At 40.2% G+C, this 17,695-nt stretch overlaps 1 protein-coding gene across 2 annotated transcripts in view; it reads left to right on the top strand.

Annotated features, from left to right (window-relative positions):
* Nucleotides 1–16,321, top strand: part of CAMK4 (calcium/calmodulin dependent protein kinase IV) — a 214,553-nt gene extending 198,232 nt beyond the window's left edge. For both annotated transcript variants that reach the window (XM_004267444.3, XM_049707508.1), the window contains exons 8-11: nt 4,931–5,006; nt 9,747–9,873; nt 13,976–14,128; nt 15,308–16,321. In XM_004267444.3, coding sequence (XP_004267492.1) covers nt 4,931–5,006; nt 9,747–9,873; nt 13,976–14,128; nt 15,308–15,748 — 797 coding nt within the window. In that variant the 3' untranslated portion in view covers nt 15,749–16,321. The remainder of the gene's footprint in view (nt 1–4,930; nt 5,007–9,746; nt 9,874–13,975; nt 14,129–15,307) is intronic.
* Nucleotides 16,322–17,695: the final 1,374 nt, after the last annotated feature.

Below are 17,695 nucleotides of genomic sequence, written 5' to 3'. Positions count from 1 at the left end.
AGTAAAGTGACAAGGCTGCTCCTAGCCAGAGGCAACCCCCTCTGGAAGCATCTCAACTGTATCACAGTCTGATCCATTCCATACCTTTGTTATAACATGTAGCACTGGAACATCGCCTGGCTTCTCTGTTGTCAAAGCAAAAATTGCACTTGACAATGTTAAAAAGGTTGTGCCTCATTCTTGCCAAATGTATGTGACACCGTCACAAAGGACCACACATGGTACAGATGCTAAGAAAAGCACAAGTTTGGAGTCTGCCCGGCTGTGGGCACTTGCTGCCACCTATAGGACGCTACCCTGAAGGCATTCTCCTCCCGGTTCCCAGGCCAAATTAGGAACCAGGAAGAAGCAGAGAATTTCCAAACACTGCTCTTCTGCTTCTGGCAGATAAACCCTCTCCTTCCTCCTTCCAAACTGCTCACTCCCCAGAGGCAAAGCTTAGAGAGACTTCTAGACGCTGTGCTAAAGATGCCATGGATTTTTGTGGCCCCCAGAAAACTATGAATTCAAGATAAATCTCTACAGTGAAAGCTCCACAGTGTTTTTTCCCTCAGCTGTGGTGGGCGGGGGAGTAGTTTTGTAAAGTCAGATTCAGGCCTTAAGATGAAAATAGATTTTTTTTTCCATTTTGCAATTGAGGTAGAGTTGATTGACAATATTATATTAGTTTCAGGTGTACAAAATAGTGATTCAAAATTTTTACAGTTTATACTCCATTTTATAGTTATTATAAAATATTGGCTATATTTCCCATATGTTTTGAATGGTTAAAATGAAAATGTAGGAGAGAATTTAAAAACAAACGAACAAAGAAACCCCTGAACTAGTGGAATCTGCAGTCTGGCCTGGACCTGCCTCCCAGGCGCTGGATGCACCTGGGCCTCGCACACCGGCTTCGCTCCACCCACACTGACTGCTCCGGTTCCCTAAGGGCCACTTGTTCCTTCTTGCCGCAAGGTCTCTTTACGTGTGCTTTCTCCATCCGAACCCTCTTCTGTCTCTTTCAACCACTACCTCTCCCCCTGCCTAGTTAACGTCTCTAGATCTTTTACATCTGTTTAAACTTTGCTTTCTCTGATCACATTTCTCCATCTTTCTGACCAGGTCAGCCCTCTATTAGAGCCACTCTCCCTCCAAGCGCTTCCGGTTACCACTTTACGTTTCTTCGTATGGTTTTCTTTCTTCTTTTTTTTTTTTTTTAAAGGATACTTTAGAAAAATTATTTATTTAGTTATTTGGCTGTGCCAGGTCTTAGTTGCGGCACGCAGGCATCTTCGTTGAAGCTTGCAGGATCTAGTTCCCTGACCAGGGATGGAACCCCGGCCCCCTGCATTGGGAGCGCAGAGTCTTAACCACTAGACCACCAGGGAAGTCCCCGTATGATTTTCTTGATTCAGCATCTACCTCCCCCACCAAACTGTAAGCTCCGTGATGATGGAGACTTGTTCTCTGTAACTCCCCATTATTCCCCAGCACCACCCAACAGTATCTGTCATACAGCATGTGCTTAACAAATAGTTCATGATATATTAATTTATTAAATTTATTATAAATTAATTATTAAATGAGTGAGTGAATGAACCTGTTGATTTCATTCACCTTAGTCTCCCTTGGATTTGTCTCAAAACAGTTAACAGTAGTTTGAAAAAGTCTTCTGATAACGAATACCACTCTGCAGTTTTAACTCCATAGGTAGGAAGGGATCATAAAGCTCATCTAGGGCATTGACAAAATGAAGTGAACTAAATTATCCCTCTATTCTTCTCCTAGGACTTTAGGAAAAGAGGGAAAACCTAGCACCAATCAGTGTGTCACAGGCTATACCTGATACTTCTTATCTTAGAACCATTTTCAGTTACAGTGATTTTATTTAATAAAACGTAATTCATTCCAATCTTTATATGTACCTTCAATTGCTAGATATTGGAGTGTGAAGTGTCCTGGGAGTTCTGTAGCATTTAGTGTTTAATGAGCAATAACATAAATGATAAGATAACTTTAGGAAGTGGCAGAAAACTTGGATCTACTTAGAAGACAGCCAGGAAAATCAATAAATGACTATTGACTATTTCTGAAAAGATGGTTCTAAATCACTTACAATACATTTTTAAAAACTGTATTACACCTTGAAATGTTTTATCCCCCCATTGTGCATTTGTTTGTTTGTTTGTTTTGGCAACGAGGTAAGAAAATATATGAAGGACATCCAGAAGTGCTTATAGCATTAATAGTTGCACTAGTTGATGCCTTTTCTTGAACTGAACTGGAAGTAGTCAACTATTTCTCACTCTAAGAAAATCACAATTCTGTAGAATTACCTTCAAGGACATTTGATACCTAGGAGACTTGAAGCGCTGGCGTGCCAGCATCTGAAATGTATTCTAGAAAAGCTTTTGGCTCTTGGAAAGGGTTCAGATAGATTACAAGGATGTGTTCTGCTGGTTCTGAAGTCAAGGTCATATTAACTAATGAGTGAAAATATTTAAAGGTTACTGTGAATTGGTATCTAATTGTGTCTAGGAATTTAGGCATGTTTCACCCAAATCTTATATTAGGATTAGTGAATATTCAATAGGATAAATTCATTTAAAAAATTCTTTTTAAGAGGAATTTATGATGGAGGGGGAAAACGTTCTATATTCCTTTCATCTCAGTTAATCTCACTATGGAAAGTCTAGCTTTTCACACCACCAGTTTACTCACATTGCAGCATAAGGTCTTACAAGGAAATAACTTGCCTCTGGAGAGTAAGGTTGCACCCAGTGCTGTGAAGGGAGATCAGATATTGCCATATCAGCTAAGAAACCCAGATGCCCTCGAAAGTGGATTCAGAAAGGCTTTTGTTCCATAGTATTCACTTCGTTTGGGGCCCTTGGCCTGGGAGCTATGGAGGATGTCCTGAGAGAGCACCTGACCTTCGAGACAGCGTGCTGACCTCTGCACAGCACAGGACGGGAGGTTTGATTTCACTGGACCTGACAGGATAGGTGCCTGCAGGGCAGCAGACACAGTAGGCGCTCCGATGGGAGGGATGGGATTTCAGCAGGTTCTGTAGCAGGAGTGCTTGTCCTCTCTTCTTGCTTAAACTCTCATAACTATCCCTTTACGTACATCACAGTGGCTAAAACTCAAAGTAAACTTGGAAATTAGCTAGTTCAATTCATTTACTAGAGGTAAAAACCAAGACCCAGGAAATATAAGACTGTCCCCAACATATCTCTGTGTTTATGTTGAAATGTCAGTACGAGACTTGATAACGCTTCACGGATGTGGATACCTGGAGTGGGGAAGGGCACATGGTACTAACTGTGCATGCCAAATATGCATGTGTTCAGCTCCCTGACAGTAGTAACCCTTCTGAAGTGGCAGCCGAACCTCAGTTTCCTTTGCACTATGATGAGCAAATCATTTTCGAGTGGGAGTTCAGTGCGGGGGCTGCTGCGGCCCAAAGGAACTGTCTGTGGGTACAGATGGCTCTAGAAACGGAAGCCAACCTGACAGAGAGAATGGTGTTGGCTTTGAGCGTGCATTTTTCTTAATTATCTTAATTAAATCTTAAAAGGAAAATATTCTAGGAATAATTTGCTCATAGATGAGAAAAACTTCTTGGCCCCAGATCCAGTTCCTTAAAGGGTGCATCTTGCTGAATTGCTTCTCAGAGTGCTAGAATGAACACCATCATTACACAGGCTCTTCATCTCCTATATTTTATGTAACACAGTTTCTACATAAAATATGAAGAGAATATTCTGGTTGGAAAAGGATGGAGAGAAGGGGATAGAATGGGAAGACATCAGTGGAAAATCTGCTGTGTTCCTTTCTGTAAATTAAATTCAGAGTCCCATGAGACCAGCTTCCTTTAGGAGCTCACTTTGACAATCTCCACCAATATTGACATTCCCAGGCTGCATGGACAAGGGATCCTGCTCTCCTGCCCCACTGAGGGAAGGAGAAGTGTGGTGCCCCTGTCCCCAAGGCCTCCCTCAAGGACCCCTCAGCATTCATCAATCAGCTCCTTCCTCAGGGGCCCTGCTGACACCTACAGACAGCACTTTTGTTCAAAATAGAAAGGGGCTACTCTGGGCTCTAAACCTGAGCCCTATTTCTACCTAGAGGGTAGAGCTCTCACTTCTTTTCTTCCTTTGTTAGTTAGGCAAACAAACAACACCTCCAATCCTCAGTGCAAACAGTTAGACCCAGTTAACTCTTCATTGTCACGGCTCTAAGGTAATAAAATCATGGAAGATCTCACTATTCTTTACTACTGGGCCAGGCCGTTTAATGGCTGAGAAGACCTTCCATTTTCACAATGGTGGGCAGGGCTGATAGGAGCAGACTCCTTGTGCACAGGGAAGCCCCCTTTCTCAGTTCATAATCCCAAACTGACTGGGGACAGCTGCTCTCTGAGGACCTATGTGTAGTTCTCAGCACCGAGACATGTGCCAGGGCCCCTCCTAGCTCCTGTTCCAACCTTCCAGTACTAGAGACTTTCCAGTCCTCTCACTGTCTGCCCTGCTCCCTGCCCTGCACGTTGTCAAACACACACACACTCGTGGACACCCCAGGAGGCATGATTGTGCCTTTTTCCCCTTACTATGCTAAACTTTCATTTCTTTTCTATGTACACAGCTCCCTTTGTAGCAGAAATATAGCTCTATCTGATTTGAGCAGTATCATGATGTTCTGATGTAGAATATTACATTTAATAACTTTATTTTTATGCACCCCAAACACAGAGAGACTATAATGTCTCCCACTAAAATAGACATAAGAATTTGTAGACTCATACTTTGGTTTGGGGAGAGAAGATTGGTTATAAAACTGTGCTGAAGTTTCTGTTGACGAATTCATTTCTTCCCTATTGCTTGTTATTAAAATGTGAATATTGAATTTAAACTGTAATTTAATACAGTTTTCACTCTTTCTGCAGCACCTGAAATTCTTAGAGGCTGTGCCTATGGACCTGAGGTGGACATGTGGTCTGTAGGAATAATCACCTACATCTTGTAAGTGAAGAAAAGCAATCTCTAAGCATACTGTTGGCCTTTGCTGAAATATTTTCTAGTTACTCATAGTCCTCATAAAAAACAAGATTCCTTTTTGATTTTTTGTAGTTTTCTATGACATACTAAGTGTAGTTACTGATGGAATTTTCGGAAAATGAGCAATTGCTTTTTATTTTGTCATTTTCTTGGGGCCAGAACTTCTGTCTAGGGCTTTGCTGTGTCTCATTCTGCTATGCAGTGTATAGCAGATTTGGGGAACAATTCATTGTTTGATGATAGTAATGAGCATGAAACAAATCCACCTATTAAACTTGCACTTATTTTATTTATGTGCATCTCGTCCAAATGATTAGAGTATTATTCCTTTTGAAGGGGCAAATGGCTGTTTAATCTCTGAAGCAATCCCAAACTGGTATGTTTCTTATCAGAAATGTTTTAAATACGTTTGGGCTATCGGTTTTGGTTCCTATATCTGTTAAGTTCTCAAGGACCTTTAGTTTAATACCCTAAACTCAGAGAAACCTGTTCTCTGGGAGAAAAAAAAGGGGGGGGCTAAATCTCTCACTCTCTGGTATCCCCAACTCCATTCCTGAGCTCCTGTCCACTAATAAACATGGGGTTTCAGTTTGCCAAAGAGATGATGGAATTGCAGACAAATACAAGGGAAATAATCAAGAACAATGGAAGAGTATCTGGGAGGAAGGCTGTTGTAGAACAACTACAAAAGCAAGACATCAATGAGTTCCAAAGTTTAATTCAAACCAAGTAGATTTGGTTTTCAATTAGAGGATACTGCAGAGTTAATTGTTGGAACCTGTAATATTCAAATCTGTAAAGAGATTTTGAAGGGTGAGGAAGAAAGCAAATTAACTCAGGCTGCTATAACAAAATACCATAGACTCAGTGGCTTAAACAACACAAATGTAGTTCTGGAGGTTGAAAGCCTGAGGTCAGGGTGCCAGTAGGTCAGGTTCTGGTGAGAGCTGTCTTCTGGCTTGCAGATAGCTGCCTTTTCACTGTATCCTCGCAAGGCAGAAAGAGGAAGCAAGCTCTCTGGTGTCTCTTCTTATAAGGGCACTGATCCTATCATGAGGTCCTACCCTCATGACCTCATCTAACCCTGTTACCTGCCAAAGGCACCATCTCCAAATACCATCACGTTGGGGGTTAGGGCTTCAACATATTAATTTGGGGGGAACACAATTCAGTCCATAGTAGGAAGAGGTTGGTTTGGTTAATTTAATAGTGATCTTAGAAAGTGTGGTGTCTAGGTAATATGGGCTAGGAAGAGGGTAACTAGGGTAGAACCCACAAGCAAGTTAGCAAACTCTAAGTTCACCTGGGTTTATATTGCTATATTGGTCAGTAAGAACCATAAAAATGTTAAAAAGCAACCCATAAAATAGCCATCTGCTATTATGTAATGTCAAAAGATATTTCAGTGATCAATTCCCTGTGTTTCCAGGATGTATTAAAGCTTAAGAAGAATTTGGAGAGCTAGGGAACCATGTTTTTTCTTAGGAAGGTGAAAACTTTTAGGTAATTTGTTTGCCACACCAAGTGCTTGTTAGTTCATTAAAATGAATTCCTAAGGCCGCATCATAGAATCCCTTCAGCTTACATTTAAGATCACTTTTATGCTGTGAAAGAATGTTGTCTCCTGAATTATGTGGGTGACATATCATACTTAGTGATGTTAAGTGAAAAACTGAACTACAAATAATGCTCCAGATTTGCCCCTAAAATGTAAATGTGCCCACCCAATTAGAGTTTCATGTTGAAATGTGATGGGAGGGGTTGAAGCATTGAGGATATGTAAGAACTCAGAGATGGAGGTAGGAAATTTAGTAACATTTGCCTTGAAAAACAAATATGGGATGAGCAAAACTCCATGACATGGTCACTAACATGGGAAAATGAAGGGAAAAATTGGGGCCATTTGAGAAACGTCTTATTGTAACCCTGAAAATAATTTTTTAAATCTCTCGTTTCTTTCCCCTAGTTCACTTAAGGCCATTAATTATAGGTGTTGGTTGAATAAGTGGTAGCAGCCCCCAAAATTAAAATAACAGTGCTGCTCACAACTAATATCCTTTAGTTCTTTTCTTAAAAAAATAAATTTATTTATTTATTTTTGGCTGTGTTGGGTCTTTGTTGCTGCACACAGGCTTTCTCTAGTTGTGGCGAGCGGGGGCTACTCTTCGTTCCGGTGCCCGGGCTTCTCATTGCGGTGGCTTCTCTTGTTGTGGAGCACAGGCTCTAGGCGCGCAGGCTTCAGTAGTTGTGGCTCTCAGGCTCTTGAGCACAGGCTCAGTAGTTGTGGCGCACGGGCTTAGTTGCTCCATGGCATGTGGGATCTTCCCAGACCAGGGCTCGAACCTGTGTCCCCTGCATTGGCAGGCGGATTCTTAACCACTGTGCCACCAGGGAAGCCCCTAATATCCTTTAGTTCTGATCCAACTTATGTCAGCCCCTAAGCCTAGGGACTTTTTATTTAATCTGTAGTTCATTAATAATTGATGAAGTCCACTACGCAAGATTCATTGGACCATTCTCTCCAGTGGATTGTGCCATTGGGCTTATGCACCTCCTTTATTATTATTAAGAGTTCCACCAGGCTATTTTGTGCTATGACCTTGCTATTTCTAAGGATGACAGTAGCCTGGAAATAAAGGCCATTTTGTTTCTTACAAGAATTCTGGTCCCTCTCTTTGGTTTAAAGCGTTAAACCAAAACGCTTTCTCCCCACAGACAAAAGCAACCATTACAGTTCTCAGGTCAAAATCAGAATCAGATAACATCAGAGATTCAAATTCTGTCCTTCGGCTTTCAACACTACAGTTCTGCTCAATGGCTTGGAGTTACCCTGTGTAATACAGTCACACTTCAGGCCTTATAATCCTAATATCCTCCTAAACTGTCAATGTCAGCATTCAAATATTTACATTTCTGAAGGGTTTTCTTACTGTGTGTGTGTGTCTGTGTGCTCATGCACACATGCGTGCTGCTCTCTGTCACATTTCTTCCATTTTTGACATTTCAGGCTGGTGAGATAAACTTTTTACCTCTGTTACCAATGCACAGACTTGCTGACATGACTGAGAGGAAAGAAAGGCATTTGAGTACTGTACCTTCTGAACTATCATTTTTCTCTCTAGATTTCCAGAAGGGGAAACATTAAGAGTTCCCTAAACTAAGCCTGGAAAGTTGACCAATTTCTCCATGACTAGCCAACAACAGGCTATGTTTTTCTAGTGTTTTGGAGGGCAGAGGAGGGCCAGGTGAGGATGAACTGCCTCCTTGGCAACGTGTGCTCCCTTCTCTCCTTTTGCTGGAGCAGTATTCTCTGCGCGGACTTCTGCAGTGGGAGAGGGAGGATGCACAGCCCAGGCCTCAGCACTCCCTGAGCCTTGCCTTTTCCTGGCTGGCTCCACAATATTTGAAAGAAACAAAGACTCTCCCAACAGGACGTTCCCTGAGCAAAAGAACATGAGAAATTGCTTCTTCCTAGAAACTCACTACATTAGGATGCACTGGAATGTTTCATTCTCGGCACCAACCTGGCCAGTTTGAAGGAAGAATTTGGGGAAATGTTTTTCATTCTTTTTCCTTCATTCCTTGTCAGATGCAACACATGCCCTAGCAGGGACTTTTAAAAAAATAGTTCCCGTTTGGTCTTTAGTGATTTCAGTACCTCCACCCACCTATAAACAGTAGAGGCTTGGTGGTCCCAGACCAGCAACTCACTTTTCCTCTCTCTCTTTAGGATGCCAGAGATGGTTCTCTGTTTCTTTTCTCCCACTTTTCTCATACATTTTTATGCTGACCCGTGATGGAAGATGAAGGTGAACATAGTGAGATGTCTTTAAGATGTGCAAAAGTGAGGGTCCTTACCAGGTTGAGCTAACGCTAGGCTGCTCACCTCTGCTGGCTGCAGCTGCTCACTGTAGTAAGTTTTAAAAGGCCATTCCCTGACAATAGTGTTAGCTCTTGTGTTTGTTCACTCTGAAATCCAAACTGGAATGGGATGGAAATCGAATATTTTATTCATCTCTATGGAAGAATTCAAATGAAAAGGGCTGAATAAAAGCAACTAAAAACTTTTCTTTCCACCTTTTAACCTTTTTATTCTCAAAATCCTAACTTTTCTGTTTTGTAATCAATTGGAATTCTAATCAATCTGTCTTCTCAATTCCTGGTGGGAAAAAATCCATGGAGGGCTTCCCTGGTGGCGCAGGGGTTGAGAGTCTGCCTGCCGATGCAGGGGACATGGGTTTGTGCCCCGGTCCGGGAAGATCCCACATGCCGTGGAGCGGCTGGGCCCGTGAGCCATGGCCGCTGAGCCTGCGCATCCGGAGCCTGTGCTGTGCAACGGGAGAGGCCACAACAGTGAGAGGCCCGCGTACCGCAAAAAAAATCCATGGAAATAGCACTATAGCATAATGCCTATAATAGTGTTAGCTATTATTATTGTTGTTTGTGTCATAATTATTAATATGATTATAACTTTTTGTAGAAATCTTAAATTGGTTTTGTATCTATTCTTACTTCCTGAAGACATGACTGTGTGTTTATATAATCAAAAGTGAATTGTAAGAAGGTGATTACATACTTAAACTGAGCGATTACATTCATAACAGGAAGCTGTGAAAAAGGACAGTCTTGAATTTCTGCAAAAAATTGGTGAAATATGCTTAGGCTTTTAAAAGACATTTTATTCTCTATCTTTTGTCCCTCTAGACTTTGTGGATTTGAACCATTCTATGATGAAAGAGGCGATCAGTTCATGTTTAGGAGAATTCTGAACTGTGAATATTACTTTATCTCCCCCTGGTGGGATGAAGTATCTCTAAATGCCAAGGATTTGGTAAGTGTGACCAAACAAAGTGAAACAAAATGAAATAAAATCCCTTGCATTCATTTTTATCTAATTAATGGGCAGTGCCATTTTTTAAATCAACCCCTCTTAATAGCTTATTTCTTTTTAATTATAAAGTATTTTTAATGAAACAATGCACACTAATGCATTTTCCTTATAGATAATGAAAAAAGATACGTTTGATTCATCTCTAGCTGAATTATCACAAATTATGGCATATTAATTAATGAGTTTTTACCATCTAGTCAATGCAGAACCTTGCTTATGAAGATAGCTGTGCTGAATGAATCCAAACATAATTTACACGGAAGAATTCTGTTTTAAAATGGCTTGCTATCACCTAGATTAGTTATACTTTGAATAAAACAACATTGCTTCTTGAAATGTTCAAACTTATTAAAATATCCTGATAGTAACACAAGTCCCATCATGCATGATTATCATTATACAAGTTACACTATACGTTTTGTTTGGTTTTTTTGTTTGTTTTACTTGGCTTCTCACTTCAGGTAACATTGAAGTTTGTTTGCATTCAGGAAACACATACCCTCTAGGGAGATGGTCCACCTGTTGTAAAATAAAGAGGATACTAGGGTGTAATTGAAACATTTACCATCAATCCTCTAGAGAGAAATCGTGCAGAAATAACTAAAAGCTAACTTCTGAATCATAGAAGGTTAGATCTCCAAGGGATCTTAGGAGTCATCTAATCTTCCCTGCATTTTAAAGATAAGTTTGCTAAAGCCCAGAGAAGTGAAATGACTGTCCAAGTTCACACAGCTTCTCAGCAGAAAGGCATTGTTAGGAACTAAGGATCCAGACCCCTCATCCAGGGCTCTTTTCCCTCCTTACCATCTGTGTTCTTTCATGAAAACAGATATCCTACAGGTCACGGATTTTCCAACATGGTTGTGAAAGAGAGGCCATGTGTGTGATGTGGGAATGTGTCATCCCAACTCCTCCCTCATGTCAGGGCCCACACTCCTAAACATCTCTTGAATCCGTCCACTTCTCTCCACCTCCACTACAACTGCCTAGTCCAAGCCCCATCCTCTCCTGGTTCACGGCCACAGCCTCCTATCTGGTCTCCTTGTCTCTTCTTGTGCTCTTCTCAAGTACACTCTCCACACAGGATCCAGAGGAATGGTTTTATAAATAAGTGTCACCCTCTCTTGTGCCACTTACTTCACATCACTCTCCCTTGATCTCTCTTTCCTCCAGAGCACTAGACTTCCAGTCCCTCATCAATGTAGCTCTGGGTATGTTGCTCTTTCTTCTGCTTTGTGATGTTCTTTCCTCCTTCCTCTCCACCATTACATACACATACACGCTTCTTTACATGGGTAACTCTAATCTTCAAGCCCTGGCTGCCATTTGGCATTCTCTGGGAGATTTCGTCTTCAGCAGGCCATTCTTCTCACAATTGGTTCATTCCTTCTGCCACTTGTTCCTCTGCCCCCTAGACTTCCTTTTTCATGATGGTCATCATTTCTATGTACTTGCTCAAAGGTGTTCCTTAATTAGATTGTAAGCTCTGGGAGAAGGTGAAGCATGTGTGCCCAGATCTTAGTACCATATGGACATAAAGTACAGGCTCAATAAATATTTGTTGAATGAAACCATGAATCAGGAAACAGACCAAGGATTCTTAAAGTCTGACATGCCTGGATTCAAGTGACCCCCCTTCTTATAATTTACAGATATGACCTTGGGCTAGCCTAACCTCTCTGTGCTTTAGTTTTATTCTCTGAGATGATACCAGTACCTATCTCTAGGTCTTTAGAAGAATTAAGGGATATAATACATACTAAGTAATCACCACCAACTAACTCAATAATAACCCCATTATTTAGTCTTCCTTCCATTTCTTTTTATCCCTCATAAAAATTAAATGGATAAGAGGGTTAGCTGTGATGTTCCTTCATTCAGCTAGACCTCCTGTTGGTTAATAAATTTATAAAACTTGAGAACTAAAGCAATCATTGAGCCTCATAATGTGTACTTATTAGCAAAACCTGCATCTATTCTGTCATGAGCAGAGGCTATGGTGCCGATGAGTGGGGAGTTGGGCTATTAAGAGGAACCGTAGGATAATGGCAAGGCTTTGGGTTAGAATCCTGACAAGGTCACTGGATCTCTCTAATCTTCAGCAAGTTTCTTAATAATTCAGTGCATCAGTATCTTCAAATGTAAAGATTAATGATGACATATATAAAATTTTGGTACATACTGGCTTTCAGTAAATTCTTTGTATTTTCATGAGGAGGAGGATGGTAATGATAAGAGGAAACGGATGACTAGAAAATGAGAGGGAAATATCTGTCAGGGATGGTGTAAGGATTAGGTATCATTGACATAAAATTATTAGTATATGTGTTCAACAGATGATAGCTCTGACTACTATCAAATTCGTATTACTACTGTGCATTCTTTTTCTTAATTATCTTTATCTCCCTCCACCCCCTCTCTGATTTTAAGACTAAGCAGTCTCACGTCTCTGCCCTTTACAAATTCAGTGTCTATCCCCCACACACATTTCTTTGCAAATGCTACAAAAAGGAAGTGAAAGGAGAACCGGATATTCATTCTTCATGTGACTAGCTGCCTGATTTTGTTAGCCTGTGTTCAGTTCTTAGGTTATTAGAGTTAGAAAAGACCTTATGCCTTAAATCATCCAAAGCCCCTCATTTTACATATTGGCAGACTGAAACCCAGAGAGGCTGACAACCTTGGAGGCACTATGGTGTAGTGGCCATGAGACAAACTCTTAAGACCCGAGTTTGAGTATAGCCCCCACCAGTTATGAGTTGTCTGACCTTACACAAGTCACTAAATCTTTCTGAGCTTCCTTCCATCCCTCATTTATGAATTGGAGCTAATAGTTACTAATTGATAAGGTTATGGACAGGGTTACATGAGTTTTGGGGTTTTTTAAAAATGTTATATGTCTATAAGAATGTATTTATTGATACAAAGGAATTAGGGTGGAAACGAGGTCATGTAAGAAAGGGCCCAGGAGGGTGTCCATAGTCACCCAATTCACATGTGGTCTTTGTCTAAGGTCACAAAAGTAGTTAGAGACTTTGAATAAGTTAGGACTTGAACATGCTTCCTGACTCCAAAGAGTCTCTGCCTCATTCCAGGTCACCCCTTCTGAGCCTAGGGCTGGGGATTATTTTGATTGTTGATCTTCCTGGCAATTTATTGTCTGCTCATCCTCACAAGCAGGGGTAAACCTCCCAGAATAGGCTACCATTGGTTTGAATTCAGTCCTGTAAACAAATCATACCCACAAGCTACTGACACCTTTACTTTGATTCTAAATAGGCTTTTACCCCAGCTCTTGGCTTATTCCTTCAAGTATCCTCAAGGGATTAGAGAGCTATTAACTTCATGATAGACTCATGGTATAATCATAAGGGCTATGATACTGCCCCTATTGTTTGCCATTCAATTCCCATAGAAAGAATGATGGATGCATGAACGATGCCCGTCTCCATTGATGTGTATTTTAAGCTCTGAATTCTAAGTGATGTGAAGTACGGCCGAGAATTATTCAGATGCTGGTTCTCATTCAAAGAACTTCCAGTCTAGGGCTTCCCTGGTGGCGCAGTGGTTGAGAGTCCGCCTGCCGATGCAGGGGACACAGGTTCGTGCCCAGGTCTGGGAAGATCCCACATGCCACGGAGCGGCTGGGCCCGTGAGCTATGGCCGCTGAGCCTGCGCGTCCGGAGCCTGTGCTCCGCAACGGGAGAGGCCACAACAGTGAGAGGCCCGCATACCACAAAAACAAAAACAAAGAACTTCCAGTCTACAGGCAAGGCAGGACTTGTTTCTTTGACCTCCGTGGGCAAGCTATCCACCAGTTTGGGCTCTCAGGTAGCCTACGCACACCACTCTCAGATTCCTCAGCTACTGCTACCTGAAGCCGTCTCTACAGTAACCTCTGGGGACTTAAAAAAATTGTTTAATGTATATTTAGTGTACTGCCAAGGAAATTAGATAAGACCTAGAAGTTCACGAGCTGAGGGGCAAGCCCAGGTCACCGTAAAAATCTCCCTAAGAAGACTATGGCTCTTTATCATTTCAGGTCAGAAAATTAATTGTGTTGGATCCTAAGAAAAGGCTGACTACCTTCCAAGCCCTCCAGCACCCGTGGGTCACAGGTAAAGCAGCCAATTTTGTACACATGGATACAGCTCAAAAGAAGCTCCAAGAATTCAATGCCCGGCGCAAGCTCAAGGTTAGATGGCATTTGTTTGTTTTATTTAAAAAAAAAAAGATTTCTCTCATATCTTGATGATCAAAGATAATTCCACTATTATTTATCTAATACTATTATTCATCTCCTGTGGTACCAGGAAAAATCCTGCTTTGAAATCCCAACAGTGCTGGTATAAAGCCAATTGTAGTTCTGTTATCCTCTCATAAGAATTCATTGTGGGTTTTTTTGTTTTTTGGGTTTTTTTGGAGTGGGGGGCACCGTGCCACTCGGCTTGTGGGATCTTAGTGAAAGCGCTGAGTCTTAACCACTGGACTGCCAGGAAATTCCCAGAGTTCATTGTTAATAAAGGGAAATGTGTTGTATGTTGAGCTTTACTCACCAAACAAATCCATTATCATTGCTTCTCATTTAATTAAGGCTGAACTGCTTGAACAGCATTGTTCAGGAAACATTTACTCAGAAAGTTGTCTGCTTTCTGAATATGGAAAAATTGGGGAAAAAATTTTTAAAACTATGTTTTAGTACATAAGCAAATAGTTATACTTGGTAAAAATTAAAATAATTCAAGTGATAGGGAAAATTATCTACCAAAACATATCTCTTTTTATAGAATGTATATGGAATAGAAATTAGGTGCTTTTCTCTTACTTAATGGTATTTAGGACTAGCTATACATACAGGGGATCTCAGAGAACAGCTGGGGGTCAAAAACAGTGTTCTATTCAGCAATCGCTTACAGGCTGATACAGACTAAATAAACCTGAAGGGTTCCATGGTCATATTAATTTGAAATACACTACATAAAACAACCTTGACTTAACCCAGGATTTCTCAAACAAAGTTGACTGTGGAACTCTTTTATCTAGATAGTGCCTAAAACATCCATGGAACTAGTGTCCCATGAAACAAATACTTTGGGAAACACAATCTAAAATTTTTGAATATTGGTAATCCATGGGAACGTGCATTTACTCAGGTTTTTGGTTGTCCAGATGATTAAATACGCTAACTTGAGATTAACATATTTTGCTGTTCATTCTCCAAACAAGTTTTCATTAGACAATCTTGGAATAATATACTTTCAAAGATTAAGCACTAACATATAATAACAAGCTCCCTAAATGCGAAATTGAAATTGAGCTCTGATTTGGGATTTTAAGTGAAAGTAACACCTGACACTTTTCTGTTTCCAATCAGGCAGCAGTAAAGGCCGTGGTGGCCTCTTCCCGGTTGGGAAGCGCCAGCAGCAGCCATGGCAGCATCCAGGAGAGCCAGAAGGCCAGCCGAGAGCCATCTCCAACACAAGATGGCAATGAAGATGTCAAAGCTATTCCGGAAGGAGTGAAAATGCAAGGAGATGGGGCCCAAGTGGCAGTTGAGGGGGCAGAGGCTGAGCTGATGAAGGTGCAGGCCATAGAGAAAGTTAAAGATGCTGAAATAAATGCTGCTGAGGCCACCAAGATGGTGCCCGAGGCATTAGAGGATGGGATAAAGGAGGCTGACCCAGAAATAGAGGAAGGCCTAGTGGAGGAAAAGCTGAAGACTGTTGAGGAAGCAGCAGCCCCCAAAGAAGGGCAAGAAAACCCTGCTCTAGAATTTGGAGCTCAGCAGAATGATGTGATCCTGCCAGAGTACTAAATGGCTTCCTTCCATCTGGGAGCCAAATCCTGGCACTTTATGCATTTTGTCCTTCAGCAAGGAAGGTGGGGAAGCATGATATGCACTATAGTGATTCTGTTTTTAAGGTGCAAAAAAATACATATATATCAGTTGGTAATCCTAACTTCAATGCATGTGACTGCTTTATGAAAAAATAGTGTCTTCTATGGTATGTAATGGATACCAAATACCTACTGATGAATTAAATTTGAAATTGCAAGTAAACACAACATAACATTTAAAAACATACATTTTCAGGGACCAGTAGCACACATTTGAAGTAAATAGTAACAAATTGTTTTTGCTTTGAAAACCTAGCCAGCCTACACCCTTTGGATTTCTTTACAAGGACTGTTGCCCAGCTAATACTAGGTAGAGCTATAAGATGTATTCCCATGACATTCACAGTCTTTTCAGTAATGTGTTCAAACTGTTTACAAGAAGATGGTTAGGTTATAGTTGTATGGTATGTGCAAAAAAAAAAAAAAATCCACTTATAATGGTAAGAAACTGAAGCATGCTTTAAGGGCTATGAAACCATATGCCCCTAAAGCTTGTGTGCAGAATGTTTTTTTATCTTGTCTTTATTTATACACACCATATTACTAATAACCAAAAACATTCTATTACAAATTCCTGCCATTTTACGGTCCTAAAAAAATTATTTCACAGACTCACGCTGAGGAATTTATTCTTTCCTTCACCTGCTCTCTTAGAAGAAGTCCTTCTGATGGACAACACTTAGGGGTGGAATAAAGAAATTTAGTGAAGAAAAGGAGATAAGACTGGGACTTAGACTAATAAAGACTGACTCCTTGTCATTTTTCAGATAAAATTGAATTTATTCACAAGCTTGTACAATTTTAAAGATAGGAACACTTTTATGGATAAACTCTATACTTAACCAAGGTTCAGATATTTAGAAAAGTCTACACCAAAGGCTGGTGCCAAAATGTCTGAATAGAGTGGGAATAATATCCCATTGTAAGATCATCCATTATTGACTTTAGTATAGTAAGGAAACCTTTGTTTTTATAAAAGTCCTTTTTTTCCTTCAACTGATGGTTATTTAGATATACGGCTTATGGACTAAAGATATTTCTGAAAAGCTAGTATATCTTTTTCTCATACTTGGAATGGAAGCACCCATAATTTACAATGTATTTTTGAAAGTTTCCATGTCCAGAAATGTAGGGCATTGCAGCTTTTAATTTACTTTAGTAAACAAAAACAAAAAGAAACAATGAAAAAAAACACTGATTTCAAATCAGACTCTTGAGAAGCTGTAACATTAGACCTAATACATTACCATGATTTTTTTCAAAATATTTTTCTTTGGTTTTCATATAAACACTTGTCCCTTATAAAAATCACAGTTAAATTCCAAATACCTCAGATTTATTTCTAGCTTGAGCTTAAATGAACATTTTTATCAAATTAATTATGCAGCATATTTTAGTAAGTTTCCTTAATTTTAAAAAAGGATTATTTTCAGGCCAAAATTATGGATAAAAATGACTATCACATAAAAATCCTCCTCAAAAATAAAGATCTTAAATTTTTTGGCCTCTTCCTCAGAAATATTAAATTAGAAAATTAAATTAAACCTCTGGTTTCTGGGGACTATTCGACCTAGGAGACATTCTGCTTTCCAAGTGCAAATCTTCCTTTACTACTGTTCTCATGAGAAGAAAATAAGGTAGAACTTCTTGTCTTCCATAATATAGGAGCCTGACAGATCACTGAGGTGGAGGAAAAAGCCCTTAAGGGCACATCATCTGGACTCAGAGAAAGATTTTTTGTTTCATTTTATCTTTATTAATTAGTAGAGAGTACTTATCTTCTTCTCTTCTGTTTCCCTCCTTCTTTATTCTCTCAGAATTTCCATTTTAGCTATTATAAGGGGCTCACTAGTTTCAAACTTTA

Source organism: Orcinus orca, chromosome 3, assembly GCF_937001465.1.
Source record: "Orcinus orca chromosome 3, mOrcOrc1.1, whole genome shotgun sequence".
Classification (NCBI taxonomy): Eukaryota; Metazoa; Chordata; class Mammalia; order Artiodactyla; family Delphinidae; genus Orcinus; species Orcinus orca.
This window is presented reverse-complemented; position numbering and strand designations above follow the sequence as displayed.